Here is a 19,588-nt window from a genome sequence, read left to right as displayed (position 1 = left end):
GGTGGCAGGAATGCAGTGTCAATATTAAATATGATTTAAGTCGTATTTGTTTTTCCTGCCTCTTCACTATTTTGCAGTGAGTCCCTGGTGGTGGGGCCTCTGAAGTCAGCTGCCCTCGATACCTTCCTAACATTGGTTCTCTTTCTCCTGCATGTTAGTGACCCCCGGGCGCCTGCATCTGAGTACAGAGAATGGCTGACCATGATGGTGGGAAAGTGTGACCCTGGGGCCTATGCCCGCATGTTCAGGTACGTGGTGTTCTCATCCCCTCGTTCCAACTAGTTCATTCTTCTCAAAGTTGTACATTCACTTTGTTTCTGAGAAAATTTTGCCTTGGAGTGTCAGTTTAACAAAAAATTTTAAATTTTAAATCATGGGAAGTTTGTTCTAATCAGACATTTCCTATGATTAAATCATAGAGTAGCTAATCGCACTGAAGCAGTCACATCTTTTAGGAAAAGAGAAAGTAGAGTGCCTGCAGATCTCTTAAAGTAAGTGCCTTTCTGACTTTACACCTGTGGGGGAGGGGCAGGGTTGGGGCAGAGGCCACATGACCGTCCCCTGTCCCCTGTAGGCGGGCCTTCCTGAAGATGAGCACTGGCCCCGAGGCCTTCTTAGCCCTTCGCAACCACTTCACCACTTCCCACGCACTCCTGTGCGTCGGCCACTGGGTTCTGGGCATTGGAGACCGGCATCTGAACAACTTCATGGTGAGCCTGGAGACGGGCGGCGTGATCGGGATTGACTTCGGACATGCGTTCGGCTCTGCCACCCAGGTGAGCTTGCCCGGCTCTGTGCTGGGGTGGACCTGTCGTCAGCTTTGTGAGCCCTCTATGGACAGTTGGCCTGCTGTGATCATTAAAGTGGCCATTCTTGCAAAATGGGAGAGTCTCAGCTTTGTATCAGCCTCATTCAGGTGATTGTAGACGGTGTGCTGATAGATTAATTACATCACTTGCTCCTGTAAAAAGGTAGGAGGCTCATCAGAACGTCTTGTGTGGATGAGATACACACCTTTCCTGATGTCAGACTACAGCTCTCCTTCTCTTGGCCGTGTGGTTGCTCCGGGGTACGGTGACCTCACACGCATGTGGCCAGTTCCAAGAAGAAGGGAGCAGATGTGCTCTGCACGCATGAGCGACAGCTGCAGGCGGCCTCACTCATCCGCCTCCTGCATCTCATTTGCTGTTTAGGTCCTGCGGGTCCCTGAGCTAATGCCTTTCCGGCTGACTCGCCAGTTCATCAACCTGATGTCACCACTGAAGGAGACGGGGCTCGTGAGCAGCGTCATGGTGTGTGCGCTGAGGGCCTTCCGCTCGCGCGCCGACCTGCTCACCACCACCATGGACGTGTTCGTGAAGGAGCCGTCCTTTGACTGGAAGGTCGGTGGTTCTCCCCGCTTCGCAGCTTTGTTCCAGCGTGCTCATGACTGACCGCCTTTCCTGTCTCCTGGTGGGGATGTGTTTACCAAAGTACTTACCTGGTTCTGTACAGCTCTCAAAGTTAACATTTGGGATCATTTAGCTTGAAAATCAGACAAGAGACCTGCCTTTTATTTGGAGGACACTGTTAGACTTGAGAGTATTTGTAGTCCTTTGGTGATGGGGATTGGTTTCTTTTAGACAAGTTTTAGTTTTGAGTCTGTTCCACACAAGGTCAGCATCCTTCTCAGCTCAGCCCCCAGGAGGAAGCGCAGCAGTGACACGTCCTCAGGGAGGGCCGCGGTAAGCCCAAGTGTAGACCCTGGTGGTCACCATCACTGTCACGTGTGCTGCAGGGAGGGTGTGTGCAAAAAGCTGCAGAGCCCTTCCTGGCTGGAGACTTGCTTTATTTTGAGATCACTACCTGTTGGGTCTGTTTGAACGTGACCGTATGTACCATTAAGCAGAGAAAATCATGTTCCTTTCCCTCAGAATTTTGAACAGACAATGCTGAGAAAAGGAGGATCGTGGATTAAAGAAATAAATGTAACTGAACAAAATTGGTATCCACGGCAGAAGATTCATTATGCTAAGAGAAAGCTAGCAGGTGCCAATCCAGCAGTTATTACTTGGTAAGCATTTATTTGTGGAAAAACACACACACACCAACATGCCGCTGTTCCCAAGAGAATCACTAAACGTATTTGTGTGTGTGTATGTCCTCAGCCTGTGTCATCAGCCCGTCACCCCCACTGACAATGCCTCTCACTGCCCGGCCAGGTCCTGACTCTAAAATACACACACACACACGCCCCACACCCCGGTCAGCCTGGCAAGGTCCTAACTCTGAAACCCACACTCACACCACACATACACAGGCACACACCGGTCAGCCCAGCAAGGTCCTGACTCTTAAACACACACAACACATACCATACTCCCCCAACACAACACCACCCCCCGTCAGCCCAGTGAGGTTCTAACTCGGAAATCCACATTCACACCACACACACACACGCACACCCCACACCCCACACCCCAGTCAGCCCTGAAACACACATAGACTCATAGACACAGACACATACACCCGAGTCAGACCAGGCCCCCTCACCACACCCCCGGGCCAAGACACACACACCCCCCCCAATCAACCTGGATGCGCTCATGCATGTACACACACACACACACACACACACACCGATCAGCCTGGGCACGTGCGCACACACGCACATACACACACACGCACCAATCAGCCTGGACTCCCTCACCACAGTCCTGGACTGTCTCATGAACATGTCTACCTGCATGAGCAAATGTTGTTTTTAAATTTGCTTCTGTCTTTTCTCGGGACAAATGTGGCCCTGGTGGCAGAGCCCTTGGTGCACAGAGCATAGTGGAGGCTCATTAATGCATATGCAGATCAGGTTACCTTTAACCTAGCTTTCATGTTTTTCTGGTTGAGGTCTACAACAAATACAGATTTGCAGAAATGATTCACAAGAAGGAAAAAAGTTGGATTTTCCCATTAATAGTAAATGGTGACCATGGTCAGTTCTTTTTTGACAAAGATGCCAAGACCATTCAGTGGTCTTTCCAGCAAAGATCACTGAGAGGAATGAAGGTGGAACTCCCACCCCAAACGACATACAGAGTTAATTCAAAGAGGATCAAGACCTACCTGTGAGAGCTAAAACTATAACGTCCTTAGAAGCAAACATAGGGGTAAATCTTTTGGACCTTGGATTTGGCAATGATATTTGACCTTCTTAAGTCTAAAACCAAAAGCACAAACAAGAAAAGGAGAAAGAAAAGCATAAATTCATCAAAATTAAAAACTTTTGTGCCTCAAAGGATACCATCAGGAAAGTAAAAATATAGTCCACAGAATGGGGTAAGACATTTGAAAGTCATATAGCTAATAAGGAATTTGAGTATAGAATCCATTAAAAAATTCTTACAGCTGAATAATTAAAAGACCACCCAATGAAAAAAATGACCAAAGGACTTGAACAGACATTTCTATAAAAGAATGTAGACAAATGGCCAATAAACAAATGGAAAGATGCTTAAAATTGTTAGTCATCAGATAAATGCAAGTGAGACTCCTCTCCCACTAGGATTGCTATTAATATAATCAGAAACTGGAATATAACAAGTTGTTGGTGAGGATCACACACACACACACACACACACACACACACACACACGGAGTCTTGACTTTAAGGACAATGAGCAGCAGAGAGTATGCTGTGTGACCAGGTGGAGCGTCTGGTTTGGACTGGAGAAATAACCTGCAGTTTGTGTCTTTGTGTTGCTTGATCTTTTCTCCAGTAATGAGCTTCTCCTGGGCCATGAGAAGGAGTCTGCCTTCAGAGACTACGTCGCTGTGGCACAAGGAAGCCGAGAGCACAGCGTTCGTGCCCAGGAGCCTGAGAGTGGACTTTCAGAAGAGGCCCAAGTGAGGTGCCTGATTGACCAGGCAACTGACCCTAACATCCTCGGCAGAACTTGGGAAGGGTGGGAGCCCTGGATGTGAGATCCCCCGGAGGCAGCAGACAGGGCCCCTGTGTGTGTGTTTAAAGACCGTCCTGAACTCTGATCCAAGCCACCAGTGACTTCATCTTCCCAAAGCCCCAGAGAGCAGGTGTCTGTGTGTGACTTCCTCTTGTATCACAGTTTAATCCAGCTCATGATGAAGTGAATGCTGACCCGGGTGAGGGACTAGGCCATGGTCAAGGATGAGCTTAGGATCACAGTGGACATAGAAGGGCGGGTGTATCCAGGCTCGTGCAAGTGCCGAATCATGGCACAGCAAACAGGCGCTATGGCTGGATGAACAGCTGTCAGCGTTAGTGGTGTGTGTGAGCATCCCACGTGCCTTGGAAATTACGCCCAGAAGACTGTCCCGCAGACTTTGTGAGAGTAACTGATGGGATGTTAGGTTGTATCAGCAGCGCAAGAATATGAACAGCTCAGGGTGTGGTTATGGCTTATATTTACACATGGTTGTGTAATGTGTGAACAGAAAGGATCTCTTTATTGTTGTCTGGAATTGTGGCACCATCTGTTACCCGGTGGCTTTTAGAAAATTGATAAATAAACAAACACAAGAGAGTCAGAAATGAAGTTACCTGAATGCTATGAGAACTTTATAGATGTTTATCCCCAAATTTTTCCTTGATTGTGATTTGACATGATTGTGTTTGACATTTTAGGATATTTTTGTAGGTTTTCTCTTTCACATTTTTCTCCTCTAGCTTTGAGAGTTTATGATAGAATTGTCCTCTAGAAGGTAAAGTGTTGAGGAGAGAGAAAGTTTTGGTCTTAGCTTTGCTACCTTTGCTACTCTGATCACAGCTGGAAGGTGGATCCAGGAGCTTTGCATCCCAGACTCGGGAAGTCTGAGTAGGCCTGGCACTTGACATTCCTGTTCTAGGAACATGAAGAAAACCCCTGCTTGAAATGAGTCCTCCTTGGAGATAAAGCATGATTCTGGGGCCACAGGTCAGGTTATGAAATGCAGGATGGAAACAGTTTCCTGTCCACTCACCAAGCCTTGGTCCCCACACCTCCCCAGCTGGAGCCTGTTTCAGGCTGACTTGAGCTTTGTGTTAGAGCTTTCCAAACATTTCTAATCACAGACTCTTCAATGTTTGGGGAAATGGTGAATCTTAGTGCCCTGACCAGGGATCAGATCCACATCCCCTGCATTGCAAGGCGGATTCTTTTTTGGTGGGAGAGTTTGGAAGACCATTTGTCCTTCAGTTTTATTTTCACTTTAATTATTGTGAAATAATATTTAAGTATGGACCATATTCTCCAATTCTAGCTAAAGAGATAAGCATGTTTATATATGTGTGGACAAGCTTGTAGATTTCTGTTGTCTCAACACTTTAAATCATAACATTTTAAAATCATAGGTCCCTCCTTGGAGAGGTTAAGGGTTGTTCCTATTGCTGTTGGCAAGTGTAATCATGGACTGACAGTGTAGATGAACAAAAACGATCTCTTTATTGTTGTCTGGAGTTGTGGCACCATCTGTTACCCAGTGGCTTTCAGAAAATTGATAAACAAACACAAGGGAATCAGAAGTAATGTTCCCTCAATGCTATGAGAACTTCTTTACAGTTGTTTATCTCCAAATTTTCTCCTTGTAAAACATTAGTTATAGAAAAACACACATTTATACCATGTTCAGTTGTGAGGTTTTTGAGCTCTACCCTATATAATTCAGAATCAGTCTCTCTTTGGTTGTAATAAAATGTAGGCAAGTTGCCCTTTAAACTTTGGCATTGTGAATTTGAAAACAGACTGCTGTTGTCCACCTGCACCTCTTGAAATGGAGTTCAGATCAGTGGTGTGCCAGAGCCCTCTTGTTCCCACCCACACGAGCAACATTCAGAACACCAGGAATTTTGCCAGCGAATTGTTACGCTCACTCAGAAAGTCAGCAAGTGCTACGAATCCGGGTTTCTGTTTATCAGAGTCTGTGCTCCAATGGACAGCTGGCGTCCACGGTTAGGGCGCCGTCAGTCCAGGCTGGGTCCATCCAGCATGACGCCCGCAAGCTCCTGGATGCCAGTGTGTGGCGGTCACGTCCCAAGTGTCTCCCACTATGTCCCCTCTTGTCCTGTACCTCTCCCTGGATCCTGTCTTTATGGTCTTTGCCCAAGATCACTGCCACTGCCTCCCAGCAGACTCTCTACCGCTGGAGGGACTTCCCTGATGGTCCAGGAGCCAAGACTCTGTGTGCCCAGTGCAGGGGGCACAGGTTCAAGCCCTGGTTCAGGGAACTAAGATTCCCACAGGCTGCACGGTGTAGCCAAATAAATAAATAAGTAAATCTAGTACTAGAATACAATTTAAGAAAGAACCCTGCTATCCTGGAATTGAAGAAAAGGTAGTTATCTCCAACTATTGGGGGAAATTGCTATATAAATAGGGCGCTTTTGATTGACTGTAAAGTAGGTGTGGTTTTTGTGTAGTAGTACCCAAAAAATTGTTCTACAGACTGAATCTATGACTGTAGAATTTATTTTCAAAACAGTTGGCCAGCGCTAGGTTACAGCCCATAACTATGTGACAGTGATAGTAATACAGTCACAGTGCTGCTGACCCCGTGAGTTCTGACCTCATGATTGTCTTGTTCTAGCCAGCTGATCAGGAGCAGTTTGTGGATGAAAACATCCCCCAGAGGGACTGCTCCCCTGGGGCATGGTCACACCCATCTCTATCTTACTCTGCCCGAGCCTGGGCTGGGGGAGACCCTCCAAGCTGCCTCAGCTCCAGTGTGGTATCACCTAGCCTGCTGCAGGCATGTCCATAATTAACACTGGTTGTTGTCATTTTAATTGCTAAATCGTGTCCAATCCTTTTGCAACCCCATAGCTCTTCAGGCTCCTCTGTCCATGGGATTTTCCAGGCAAGAATACTGGGGTGGGTTGCCATTTCCTTTTCCAGGGGATCTTCCCCACCCAGGGATCAAACCTGCCTTTCTTGTGTCTCCTGCATTGGCAGGCAGATTCCTTTCTAAGAAACCGAGCTAATTAACAATGTTAGATGTGCAGAAATACAAGAATGCTGTGTTTTCTTCTTTATTTTTTTTCCATTTTCACCATTTTTAAAAATTTTTTATTGTTTAAGTGAAGCATAATTGCTTTACAGAATTGTGTTGGTTTCTGCCAAACATCAACATGATAGCCACATGGCCTCATTAAGAAAGTAAAATGTTTGTGAGTCTCCTGCAGAATTTTTCTTCTCCGGATTGTAGGATCTCTCTGTCAGCACAGCACTCTGAGCCTGGAGAGTTCAGAGAATCACTTCAGTAATGTGACAGCCTCGTCCATTTAAAATGGAATTCAGTGCCAGCTTCCCTCAGAGGCATTCACTGAAACTCCGTGCATGAGCTATTCCTGTTGTCACTTAATAATGTCTCTCATGTTTGCCAGCCATGACAGCATTGCTCAAGTTCATTAGGCTGGACTGGGCTTCCCTGGGATGTGTGAAGCCTCCCACAGTTCATTCTGCATCTTGTTTGGAGCAAGGAGCAGCAGCCCGTGCCATGCTGTTAGGGGCATGAGCAAAGGTGATTGGGGTCTGGGGCTGACCCCTGTAAGGTGGATTCTTAACCAAGTGGTTTGATATTTAACAATAGTAAATCTTCCAATCCACGAACATGGTGTCTTTCTTTTTATTTAACTTCTTTCAGCAGTGTTTTGTAATTTTTACTAGTTTTTGTTTCTCATCTTGAATTCCATTTTTTGAGACAAAGGATAGTATATGAAAATGACATACCGATATTTTCTATAAAGTTCATGAAAGATATGTAGCCCAGGTAAGCACGTACAAAGGAAAGCGTGTCACCCTGACCCCTTACAGAGCTGGGAAAGAACATTGTTGTTTTAAGTTACACTGCTAGCATCAGAAGGAAAAGAAACACTGATCTTGATGGCTGAGCAGGCACTTCACCTTGAAGGAGCTGTAGTTAATGTGTGATCAGACACACCCTACATCCCTCTATACACTAAAGGGACGGCAGGGAGGGAGGAGGCCTGAACAAAGAAATTTTTAATTTTTCTTGTCCTGCCTTCAAATAGAAATTTTTATTTCATCACATTTTAGCGCCTATATTAGAAAAGAAAGATTGCAAAAAGTAACCTAATGCTACACGTTTAGGAGACTAAGAAAAAGAACAAACTTAAACTTGGTGCCAGTAAAAAGAGCACAAAAAGAAGCAGCAAGCAAAACATTGATTCTTTGAACAGCTCATTGATAAACCTAGACTGATTCAGAAAAAAAAAAAAAAAAAAAAGCAAATATCTAATATCAGAAACTAAAGTGGAGCGCAGAACGGTTTGGTTGTTCGTTGGAAGGAGTTCTTCTGTTCGTTGGAAGGAGTTTTTCCCGTAGCTGAGCTATTGCGGCTCTTTGGGCAGCAGCGGCGGCGAGGTGGTCGAAGAGGCCTAAAGCTTAGGCGTTGGGTAAAAGAAAATGGCTCGAACCAAGCAGACTGCTCGGAAGTCAACGGGTGGGAAAGCGCCCCGCAAGCAGCTGGTCACAAAAGCAGCCAGGAAAAGCGCCCCCTCTACCGGCGGGATGAAGAAACCTCATCGCTACAGGCCCGGGACTGTTGCGCTTCGAGAAATCCGTCGTCACCAGAAATCCACCGAGCTTCTGATCCGGAAACTGCCTTTCCAGAGGCTGGTGAGGGAGATCGCCCAGGATTTCAAAACCGACTTGCGGTTCCAGAGTGCCGCCATCGGTGCGCTGCAGGAGGCTAGCGAAGCGTACCTGGTGGGCTTGTTTGAAGATACTAATCTGTGTGCCATCCACGCTAAGAGAGTAACCGTCATGCCCAGAGACATCCAGTTGGCTCGCCGGATACGGGGAGAGAGAGCTTAAGTGAGGGCGGTTTTTATGGTGTTTTGCAGTACATTTTTGTAAAATACTTTGGTTTAATTTGTGACTTTTTTTGGTAAGAAATTGTTTATAATATGTTGCATTTGTACTTAAGTTATTCCATCTTTCACTCAGGATGAAGGCGAAAAGTGACTGTTCACAGACCTGAGAGATGTGAGCGCTGTTGCTGAGGAGTGACAAGTTGCTAATATGCAGAAGGGATGGGTGATATTTCTTGCTTCTCATGATGGATGTTTCTGTATGTTAATGATTTGTTGGGTAGCTATTAAGGTACTAGAATTGATAAATGTGTACAGGGTCCTTTTGCAATAAAACTGGTTATGACTTCATCCAAGTGTTTAACAATTGGGACTGTAAGTCTGACCATACATCACTGTGATGGAATGTGGGCTTTTTCAGGAGTGAAGATACAAGTCTTAACCACAGTGTAACTTACAGTTTCCTTAAAAAAAAAGTCAACCTGGCAGCTATAGAATACACTATGTGCATTTATAATAGCTATTTTATATATTGTAGTGTCAACATTTTTCAATTAAATGTTTTACATTGACATGTGCTGGAGACTGTTGTCTTTAAGGTGTGTGTAATTCAGAGGCCAATAGGTTTTCTCCTGAGTAGACTGCACTTGTTTATGCAGTAAAATGCTTTGTGCGTTATGCCTTGCGTAAGTCCTCGTTCTACCACATGTTAAACTAACCCTCTAGCTGATAATGCAAACACTAACGGGGAGGGGGATTTATTTATAAGGGCTCTAGACTATAATACTGGAGAAGGCCATGGCACCCCACTCCAGTACTCTTGCCTGGAGAGTCCCATGGATGGAGGAGCCTGGTGGGTTGCAGTCCATGGGGTCGCGAAGAGTTGGACAGGACTGAGCGACTTCACTTTCACTTTTCACTTCCATGCATTGGAGAAGGAAATGGCAACCCACTCCAGTGTTTTGCCTGGAGAATCCCAGGGACGGGGGAGCCTGGTGGGCTGCCGTCTATGGGGTTGCACGGAGTCAGACACGACTGAAGTGACTTAGCAGCAGCAGACTATAATACAAGTTATTCACAGCAGCAGCATCTGTTACTAATATAGTAGTTAGTGCAGCTTTTCTTTGTGTTGTGATTGGTCTGATAACTAGGTTGAACTTTTCTCTACCGAGGAGGAACAATACCGAACTTTTTTTCCTGGTGGGGTTTGTATTATAACCGTTAGGGTAAACTTGCTGTGGGGGAGGGACACAGCTTCAGCTTATGGAACCTCTGCCAGTTAAAATGGTGTTCATGTGGCATAGGTTCTAGGAAAATCACTTCATAGAGATGGCTTTCCAAGTGGTTTAAAATTTATCCTTCATTGAAGTTTTTAGGTCAATTATGTAAGTTGACTAAATTTACAAATAAACTTGTTTATTCAAAAAAAAAAAATGAAAGTGGAGACATCAGCCTTACAGAAATAAAAATTCCTAGAAATATAAATTGCCAGAACTGACTCAAGAAATAGAAAATCTGAACAGATCTGCAATGAGACTTAATTAGTAATTAAAAACGAACCCCCGCCCCCCACCCACCCGCCAAAAGAAACAGACAGTATACTGGTGAATTCTACCAAACACTGAAAAAGGAGTTAACACCAATCCTCAAATGCTTCCAAAAAATATCAGAAAGGGAAAAGCTCCCTAACTGATCCCAGGAACCCAGCATTACCCTGATATCAAAGCCGGAGACTCTATAAGAAAACAGTAGACCAATATCCCTTATGGACACTGATGCAGAAATCCTCGATAGAACACTCCGAAATGGAGTCCAGCAGCACGAAGGATTACTCACTGGCACGTGGTGCCATCCCAGCGTGGCAGGGTTGCTTCAGCATCTAAAACCCATTGTTGTGATGCATAACATTAATACACAAAGGAAAAAACAGGTTCATCTCAATGCAAAAAAGTATTTGACAGATTCAATACAGTTTCCCGATAAAAATCACACAGCAAACCAAGACTAGAAGGAAACTTAATCAACCTGACAAAGAACATCTATGAAAATCCACAGGTAACATTCTACTCATTGGTGAAAGAGAAAACGTTCCCCCGAGGTCAGGATCAAGAGAAGGATGCCCACTTTCACCACTGCTGTTCAACACTGCTGGATGTTCTAGTCAGAGCAGTCAGACAAGAAAAAAAGATTCAAATTAGGAAAAAAGAAATAAAACTATCAGACAACTAACAGACAACATGATCATATATACAAAAAAAAACCCAAAGATGCACAAAGTACTAGAGATGGTAAATTAATCCAACAGTAATTAACTGTTCTTACCCTCTTCAATACATCTGTTCTCAGATTTTTTGCTCCAGAGAAGTGATGGAACTTCACTGCTGGAATCAGGACTCCAAAAGAAGTACCCTTATCAGTGGGTGATTGTCCAAATACTTATTCTTTGGAAGGATAACAACAGAAAACTTATTCCACCATCTTGCTGTGATACCACTCTCCTACATAGCTCTCTTGAAAAGAAGGTTTCAACACAGTTTCATAGGTATATAAGCAAAACCAGTAACACATGTAGCTTATAGTGTTTCAGCATATTTCAGTTATAAAAATTGTACATACGTAGATACAGTAAAAGGATGAATGTGCAAACATACAGCTAAAAACAATTTTTAATTCCAAAAAATAGTATACACCTAGGTTGCTTAACGGAGAAGGCAATGGCACCCCACTCCAGTACTCTTGCCTGGAAAATCCCATGGATGGAGGAGCCCGGTAGGCTGCAGTCCATGGGGTCGTTCAGAGTCAAACACGACTGAGCGACTTCACTTTCACTTTTCACCTTCATGCATTGGAGAAGGAAATGGCAACCCACTCCAGTATTCTTGCCTGGAGAATCCCAGGGACAGGGGAGCCTGATAGGCTGCTGTCTACGGGGTCGCACAGAGTCGGACATGACTGAAGCGATTTAGCAGCAGCAGTAGGTTGCTTAAACACAGAGGTTAGTACACATCAGTAAAGTAGGAAGTAACTCACCCTATTGAATACATTAATTATGTGCAGTTTTTTGTATACCTGTATCTCAATAAAGCTGGAGGGAAACAAAGTATGTTTCACACATATACTTCTATCCATAGTAAGGCACCCACCAGTTTTAAATACACTGAATTATGATATACCATTTAATAAGGGGGCAGCCATGCCATGCACATGTAAACACAATGTTTCTAACATCTCAATACTGATGAACACTCGCCTATCACTGTTAAACACACTGTTTCAACAAACACCATTCAAAGGTCAGAGTAAGACTTAGGCGCAGAGTCCAGTTTAGAGTCAGACTGAAGGTCAAGGTCAAAATTGGATTTAGGGTACTTGGAGTGTGTGGTCCAAGGTCAGCTTCAGGGTTATTATGGGGGTAAAAGGTCAGGGACAATGGGGAAGAATCAAGCAGCAGATGAGATTCAAGCTCATACAGTCAGGACAGGTTCAGGATTTTGGTGAGGAGGTGAGGACAAGGGTCAGAGCTGACAAGATGTTCATTGTGAGGTATATGATCATCAGGATCTCCATGGTTAGGGTCAAGGTCATGGAAATAGGGTCAAGGTCATGGCAGTAGTAAATGGCAGAATTAGTGTCAAGGGTAAGTTTAGGATGAGGATCTAGATCAGGGTCAATGTCAAAGTTATGAGGAACGTTCTATTCAGTATCGCGGTGATTATCAGGGTTAGGAAGATGTAGCCCGAAGTGAGTGTAAAGGTCATAGGGTCAGGGTAAAGGTCAAGTTCTGGTCTGTATGAGAATTGAAATCAGTTTCATGTTAGGGGTGGGTATAAGGGTGATGGCATCATTGACCCAATGGACATGAGGAGGACAGGGAGGCCTGGCATGCTGCAGTCCATGGGGTGGCAACAAGTAGGACACGACTGACCAACTGAACCACAACAATAAGGGAGAAGGCTCGGTCATGGTAAATGTTAGATTCACTTATGGTGAATGAGGGTGTTTATTAGTTCTTAGGTCTGTGTAACAAATTGACACAAACTAGTTAGCTTAAACCAAAAGAAGTGTATTCTCCCACAGTTGTGGATGTCAGAAGTCTGGAATCTAGGTGTGGGCGGGGCCATACCCTCTCCAGGGGAGGAGCCTCCTTGGTCTCTTGCAGTTTCTGGTCCCCCTGCAGTTCCTGGGCTTGTGATGGCATCACTGCAGTCTCTGCCTCTGTCTTCATGTGCACTTCCTCCATACCTGTGCTTTCTCCTTTTCTGTGTTTCAACATATATCACTAAACAAACTAGTACATGCGCCACCCACAATGCAACGGTGTTCAGCGTATCTCATCTAGAGGTCCTTAATTCTGCAAAGGCCCTATTTCCAAGTAAGGTTAGATTCACAGGTACTGGTATTAGAACTTAGATACATGTTTTGGGGACTACTATTCAAGCCGGCATAGGGTCAAGGCATTTCGAATGATGTACTCTGCATGTAAGTTAAATAACAGGGTAACAAACTATAGCCTTGATGTACTCCTGAACATTAGGATTACAATAAGGCCAAGGGTTAGGTTCAGGACTAGGGCTGGGTGACATGAGGGTCCAGTTTAGGTGTGGGTCAGTGCTGGAGTGAGGGTGGGGTGACTTGAGGGTCAGGGTAATCATGGTCAGTGTTGGGTGTTAGGGAGAGAGTCATACTGATGGCTGCAGTTACTGTCTTAGGAGGGTCAGGATCACAGGTCAAGGTCGGGTTAAGTTTCAGTGTCAGGTTCAGGGTCAGTGTCAAGCTCTGGGTAAAGAGTGAGTATTGTGATCAGTTCAGGGCTATGGTAAGTGTGGGTCAGGGTGAGATTCAGGATATGTGTTAGGGTCAGCATTAGAGTGAGGGTTAATATCAGTGATGTTTAGGTTCAGGGTTGGTTAAGACTCAGGAAAAGCGTTAGAGTCCAGGGGAGTTTGAGTATCAGGGTTAATGTCTGTTGGTTCAATTGTAAATTCCTCATAATTACACTGCGTTATGAATGGCATAATGTAGAGAACACAGACCTAGGTGTCACACTCGAGTCTAATTCTAAACATTACTAGCTCTGTACCCTTAGGCAAGTTTACTTACTAATTATTAGTTCATTTATTCATTCATATCTAGTATTTATTTGAGTGCTTTATATGTGGAAGAAACTGTGAAGTGCTATGGATGTAAAGGTCAAGAAGACAGAAATGGCACTGCTTTATATAGGTGGAGCCAGATGATAATTATTTAGGTTATGAATATTGTAACATCATCAAAGGAGCATAGGGTTTGTGAAAATGAAGAACAGGGAGGTTCAGCCTCCTAGGAGTTCAAGGAAACTGAGAACAGGTTCAAGTTCACTCTGTCTTGTTTTTTTAAATCTCAATTGAAATTAAAAAAATTATTTTCATATATTTCATTTATTATTATATAAAAACATATATCAAGGAATATTATAGTGAACCTCCATGTGCTGACCTCCCAGCTTCAGCACTTTTCAGGAGCTGTATATAAACTGGCTTGGCAGAGACCAGAGCCTTTCAGGAAACGGAGTAGCGAATGTGCAGACTCTGAAGCACCATGCACATTCAGTAACTGCAGGTAAGGCTCCCATGAAGAGCACACACATCCCTGGGTATCTGTGTGGAGAATGGATTGTGTGTGCTTATATGTGCACGGACGAGGGCAAGAGCGGACCAGGGACACTGCTTATGAGGCCACTGAGTAGACGGGGCAAAATAAATCAGGGGCCTGAAATACATCCATGGAGGAGTCGGGTGGGTGGAGAGATCAGCACAGGACAGACAGGGCTTTGACAGGAGAGCCAGACGTGCTCATGATAGTTCTCAGGTTTTGTTACTGATCCCCAGCGGGTTGGTTCTAGAAGATCTTGCAGGTCTTCATAGAATTGGTCAACTTCAGCTTCTTTGGTATTAGTGGATGGGGTATAGACTTGGATTGCTGTGATGTTGAATGGTTTGCCTTGGAAATGAACCAAGCTCATCCTCAGTTTATCCCAAGATCTACAACACCTTCTAGCACTAACACCAAAAAAAGATGTCCTTTTCTTCATAGAGGATTGGAATGCAAAAGTAGGAAGTCAAGAGATACTTGGAGTAACAGGCAAGTTCGGCCTTTGAGTCCAAAATGAAGGAGGGTAAAGGCTAACAGGGTTTTGTCAAGAGAACACCCTGGTCATAGCAACCTCGTCCAACAACACAAGTGATGACTCTACACATGGACATCATGAGGTGGGAAATAGTGAAATCAGATTGATTATATTCTTTCTAGTTGAAGATGGACAACCTCTATTCAGTCAGCAAAAACAAGACCTGGAGTTGACTGTGGCTCAAATCATGAGCTCCTTATTGCAACAAATGAAAGTCATTCAGTCATGTCTGACTCTTTGCGACCCCATGGACTATACAGTCCATGGCATTCTCCAGACCAGAATACTGGAGTTGGTAGCCTTTCCCTTCTCCAGGGGATCTTCCCAACCCATGGATTAAACCCAGATCTCCTGCATTGCAGGTGGATTCTTTACCAACTGAGGTATCAGGGAAATTGCAACATTCAGGCTTAAATTGAAGAAAGTAGGGAAAATCACTAGACCATTCAGATATGACCTAAATCAACCTCTTATGATTATACAGTGGAGGTGATGAATAGATTCAAGATATTAGACCTGGTAGACAGAGTGCCTATAGAACTATGGACAGAGGTTTGTAACATTGCACAGGAGGTGGTGATCAAAACCATTCCCAAGAAAAAGAAATGCAAGAAGGCAAAGTGGTTGTCTGAGGAGGCTTTGCAAATAGCTGAGAAAAGAAGAGACACAAAAGGCAAGGGAGAAAGGGAAAGATACACCCAACTGAATGCAGAGATCCAGGAAATGGCAAGGAGAGATAAGAAAGCCTTCCTAAGTGAACAATGCAAAGAAAAACAGGAAAACAATAGAATGGGAAAGACTAGAGATCTCGTCAAGAAAATTAGAGATATCAAGGGAATATTTCATGCAAGGATGGGCATGATAACAGACAGAAATGGTAAGGACTTAACAGAAGCAGAAGAGATTAACGAGAAACAGCAAGAATACACAAAACTATACCAAAAAAGTCTTAATGACCACGATAACCACAATGGTGGTGTCACTCAGCTAGAGCCAGACATCCCAGAATGCGAAATCAAGTGGGCCTTAGGAAGCATTACTATGAACAAAACTGGTGGAGGTGATGGAATTCCAGCTGAATTATTTCAAATCCTAAAAGATGTTGCTGTGAAAGTGTGGCACTCACTATGCTAGCAAATTTGGAAAACTCAGCAGTGGCCCCAGGACTGGAAAAGATGAGTTTTCATTCCAACCCCAAAGAAGGGCAATGCCAAAGAATGTTCAAATTACCATACAATTCCACTCATTTCACATGCTAGCAAAGTTATGCTCAAAATCATTCAAACTAGGCTTCAACAATATGTGAACCAAGAACTTCCAGATGTTCAAGCTGGATTTAGAAAAGGCAGAGGAACCAGAGATCAAATTGCCAACATCCACTGGATCATAGATAAAGCAAGGTAATTCCAGAAAAACATCTACTTCTGCTTCATTGACTATGCTAAAGTCTTTGTGTGGATCACAACAAACTGTGGAAAATTCTTAAAAAGATTGGAATAACAGACCATGTGACCTGTCTCCTCAGAAACCTGTATGCAGGTCAAGAAGCAATAGATCTGGACATGGAACAACAGATTGGTTCAAAGTTGGAAAAGGATTTTTATAAGGCTATATATTGTCACCCTGCTTATTTAACTTCTATGCAGAGTACATCATGCAAAATGCCAGACTGGGTGAATCACACGCTGGAAACAAGATCGCCAGGAGAAATATCAACACCTCAAATATGCAGATGATACAACTCTAACAGCAGAAAGTGAAGAGGAACTAAAGAGCCTCTTGATGAAGGTGAAAAGAGGAGACCGAAAAGCTGGCTTGAAACTCAACATTCAAAAAATGGACATCATGGTATCCAGTCCCATCACTGCATGGCAAATAGATGGGGAAAAAGTTGAAACAGACAAATTTTATTTATTAGGATCCAAAATCACTGTAGACGGTGACTGCAGCCATGAAATTAAAAGATGCTAGCTCCTTGAAAAGCTATGACAAACCTAGACAGCATAAGTTATATCGTTATAACTTTAACCATATAGTTAAAGCTAATGTTTTTCCAGTAGTCATGTATGAATGTGAGAGTTGGACCGTAAAGAAGGCTGAGTGCCAAAGAATTGATGTTTTGAACTGTGGTGTTGGAGAAGACTCTTGAGAATCCCTTGGAGAGCAAAGAGATAAAATGAGTCCATCTTGAAGGGAATCAGTCCTGAATATTCATTGGAAGGACTTATGCTGAGGCTGAAACTCCAATACTTTGGGCATCTGATGTAAAGAATTGACTCATTTGAAAAGACTCTGATGCTGGAGGGAGAAGAGGATGACAGAGGATGAGATGGTTGGATGGCATATCTGACTCAATGGACATGAGTTTGAGTAAACTCAGGGAGTTGGTGATGGGCAGGGAGGTCTGGTGTGCTGCAGTCCAAGGGGTCACAGAGTCAGACATGACTGAGCGACTGAACTGAACTGAAGAGAAGTTTAAGGGGTAGGAGGCAGACTTGTTAGTGGGGTTCTAGGAATGGCTTCCCTCATAGCTCAGTTGGTAAAGAATCTGCCTGCGATGCAGGAGACCCAGGTTTGATTCCTGGGTCGGGACAATCCCCCGTAGAAGGAAACGGCAACCCTGTCCAGTATTCTTGCCTGGAGGATCCCATGGACAGAGAAGCCTGGCAAGCTACTGTCCATGAGGTTGCAAGAGTCAGACATGACTTAGCGACTAAACCACCAACCAGGAAGGGGATGGAGATTTCCGAGGGCAGCCAGGTTCGGGGCGGTGGTGGTGTGTGGAGCAGCCAGGGCTTGCACGCAGCATGAACTGTGCCTGCTGCTGCTGCTGCTAAGTCACTTCAGTCGTGTTTGACTCTGTGCGACCCCATAGACGGCAGCCCACCAGGCTCCCCCGTCCCTGGGATTCTCCAGGCAAGAACACTGGAGTGGGTTGCCATTTCCTTCTCCAATGCATGAAAGTGAAAAGTGAAAGTGAAGTCACTCAGTCATGTCTGACTCTTAGCGACCCCATGTAGTGCAGCCTACCAGACTCCTCTGCTCATGGGATTTTCCAGGCAAGAGTACTGGAGTGGGTTGCCATTGTCTTCTCCGGTGAACTGTGCCTAGCAGAGTACAAGTCTCCACCCCCGTCCTTGGATGGAGATCTTAACATAGTAATGAAGCAGTGGTAACTTCTGGAGACCTCCAAGTCTCATCTGCAGAGGTGCATTCCTGTGGTCAAGTCAGAGCCAGTTTGGAGCAGTTGATCACTACATACCTCTGAAAGTACAGCTGCAAAGCATCTGTCAAACATCAGATGCTTCCGAAACATAGAGGTGAATGGAGGCAATGATCGTTTAACTGTCAGAGGCTGGTATGGGTGACAGTTTCAGTATGAGCTACTGGCTGGATGTCAGTGCCACCACTGAGATGGAGATTTCTGAAAAGGAAGCTATTTTGGGAAGAGAAGAATTTAGGTTAAAGAGTCTCTCAGACATTCAAGTGACAATGACCAGAAGTTAGTGCAATGGGACTTTAGTTCAAGCATCAGGAAGCGATCTGTTTGCAACTTACAAGTTGAGAGCCAAGAAAGACACAGTGAGATGGCTGAGCTGTGTCATTGGGCCTAACTGAGGCAACCATTTGTGCGGTGTCCCAGTCAGAGGCCCAATATTCTAAACCCTAAACTAGCTACATTTAGAGTCCAGTTTATCTTAGGCTAAGTGTTGACAATAATAGTATTAGCAATATCTGTGTGTGTGTGTGTGTGTGTGTGCGTGCTCTTTGTGACCTCATGGACTGTAGCCTACCAGGCTGCTCTGTTCATGGAATTTTCCAGGCAAGAATTCTGGAGTGGGTTAATATTTCCTACTCCAGGTGATCTTCCCAACCCAGGGGTCAAAACTGTGTCTCTTGGCTCTCCTGCGTTGCAGGCGAATTCTTTCTGCTGAGCCACCAGGGAAGTCCCAGTAGAAATGTCTACCTAGAGCTAATATGTTTCTTTCTTTCTTTTTCAAAAATCGCAGTGTGGACATCTTTATACAAAGTATTTGTGCTTTAGTGAGTGAAACTCAAATGCAATATGTTGAAAGAATAGGGACTAGGCAGGAAAGATGGAAAATGGATCAAGTGCAAAATATTGGTATTCTTACAGAGGCATGAGAAAGTGCTTTTAGAGCAAAAAACTCCACTTCCGCCAAGTTATGAGGGTACAAATCGGAATCCTTTCCTCCTTCCCAGGCTGACGCTTTTCAAATCACTATTGTCGGTTTTTTCTACAATAGACACCTTTATTTAGACAACAGCCTGCCTGGTGAGTTTGTAACCTAATTATGGCTCTCCTCAGCCCCAACCCCCCTTCCCATTACATTTCCTTTAAAATCTCTGCCTCCAAGTGTTGGAACACTTAAGCAAACTCACGTGCAGGGTCTAAGGAAGGGCTCTGCCTGCGGTTCTCAAAATGACGCGGGATGGCAGCAATGTCACCTGAGAACCTGTTAGAAATGCAAGTTCTCCGGCCCCAGTCCGGACCTTCCGAGTCCGAGACCCAGTCACGGGCTGTAGCAGGTCCCCGGGGATTCTGGCGTCTCTGAACTTGAAAACTGCTCTGGATACTGCTG

At 44.5% G+C, this 19,588-nt stretch overlaps 2 protein-coding genes across 2 annotated transcripts in view; both read left to right on the top strand.

Moving 5' to 3' along the window:
• Positions 1-5,705, top strand: part of PRKDC (protein kinase, DNA-activated, catalytic subunit) — a 128,205-nt gene extending 122,500 nt beyond the window's left edge. Inside the window, exons 81-86 of the mRNA XM_027560944.1 lie at positions 159-248; positions 420-491; positions 575-776; positions 1,194-1,382; positions 1,914-2,053; positions 3,753-5,705. Coding sequence (XP_027416745.1) covers positions 159-248; positions 420-491; positions 575-776; positions 1,194-1,382; positions 1,914-2,053; positions 3,753-3,957 — 898 coding nt within the window. The 3' untranslated portion in view covers positions 3,958-5,705. The remainder of the gene's footprint in view (positions 1-158; positions 249-419; positions 492-574; positions 777-1,193; positions 1,383-1,913; positions 2,054-3,752) is intronic.
• A 1,974-nt stretch (positions 5,706-7,679) lies between these two features.
• On the top strand, positions 7,680-9,390 carry LOC113904151 (histone H3.3C). Its single transcript, XM_027560948.1, has one exon. The coding sequence runs from the start codon at positions 8,412-8,414 to the stop codon at positions 8,820-8,822; it is 411 nt and encodes a 136-aa protein (XP_027416749.1). The 5' UTR covers positions 7,680-8,411; the 3' UTR covers positions 8,823-9,390.
• The last annotated feature ends 10,198 nt before the right edge of the window (positions 9,391-19,588 follow it).

The sequence above is a fragment of the Bos indicus x Bos taurus genome, chromosome 14, assembly GCF_003369695.1.
Source record: "Bos indicus x Bos taurus breed Angus x Brahman F1 hybrid chromosome 14, Bos_hybrid_MaternalHap_v2.0, whole genome shotgun sequence".
Classification (NCBI taxonomy): Eukaryota; Metazoa; Chordata; class Mammalia; order Artiodactyla; family Bovidae; genus Bos; species Bos indicus x Bos taurus.
Note: the sequence above shows the minus strand (reverse complement) of the source record. Positions and strands in the feature narration are given on the sequence as shown.

Bases quoted from the DNA above. Each gene is read 5' to 3' on its own strand.
- LOC113904151 (XM_027560948.1), top strand. From the start codon at position 8,412: ATGGCTCGAACCAAGCAGACTGCTCGGAAGTCAACGGGTGGGAAAGCG.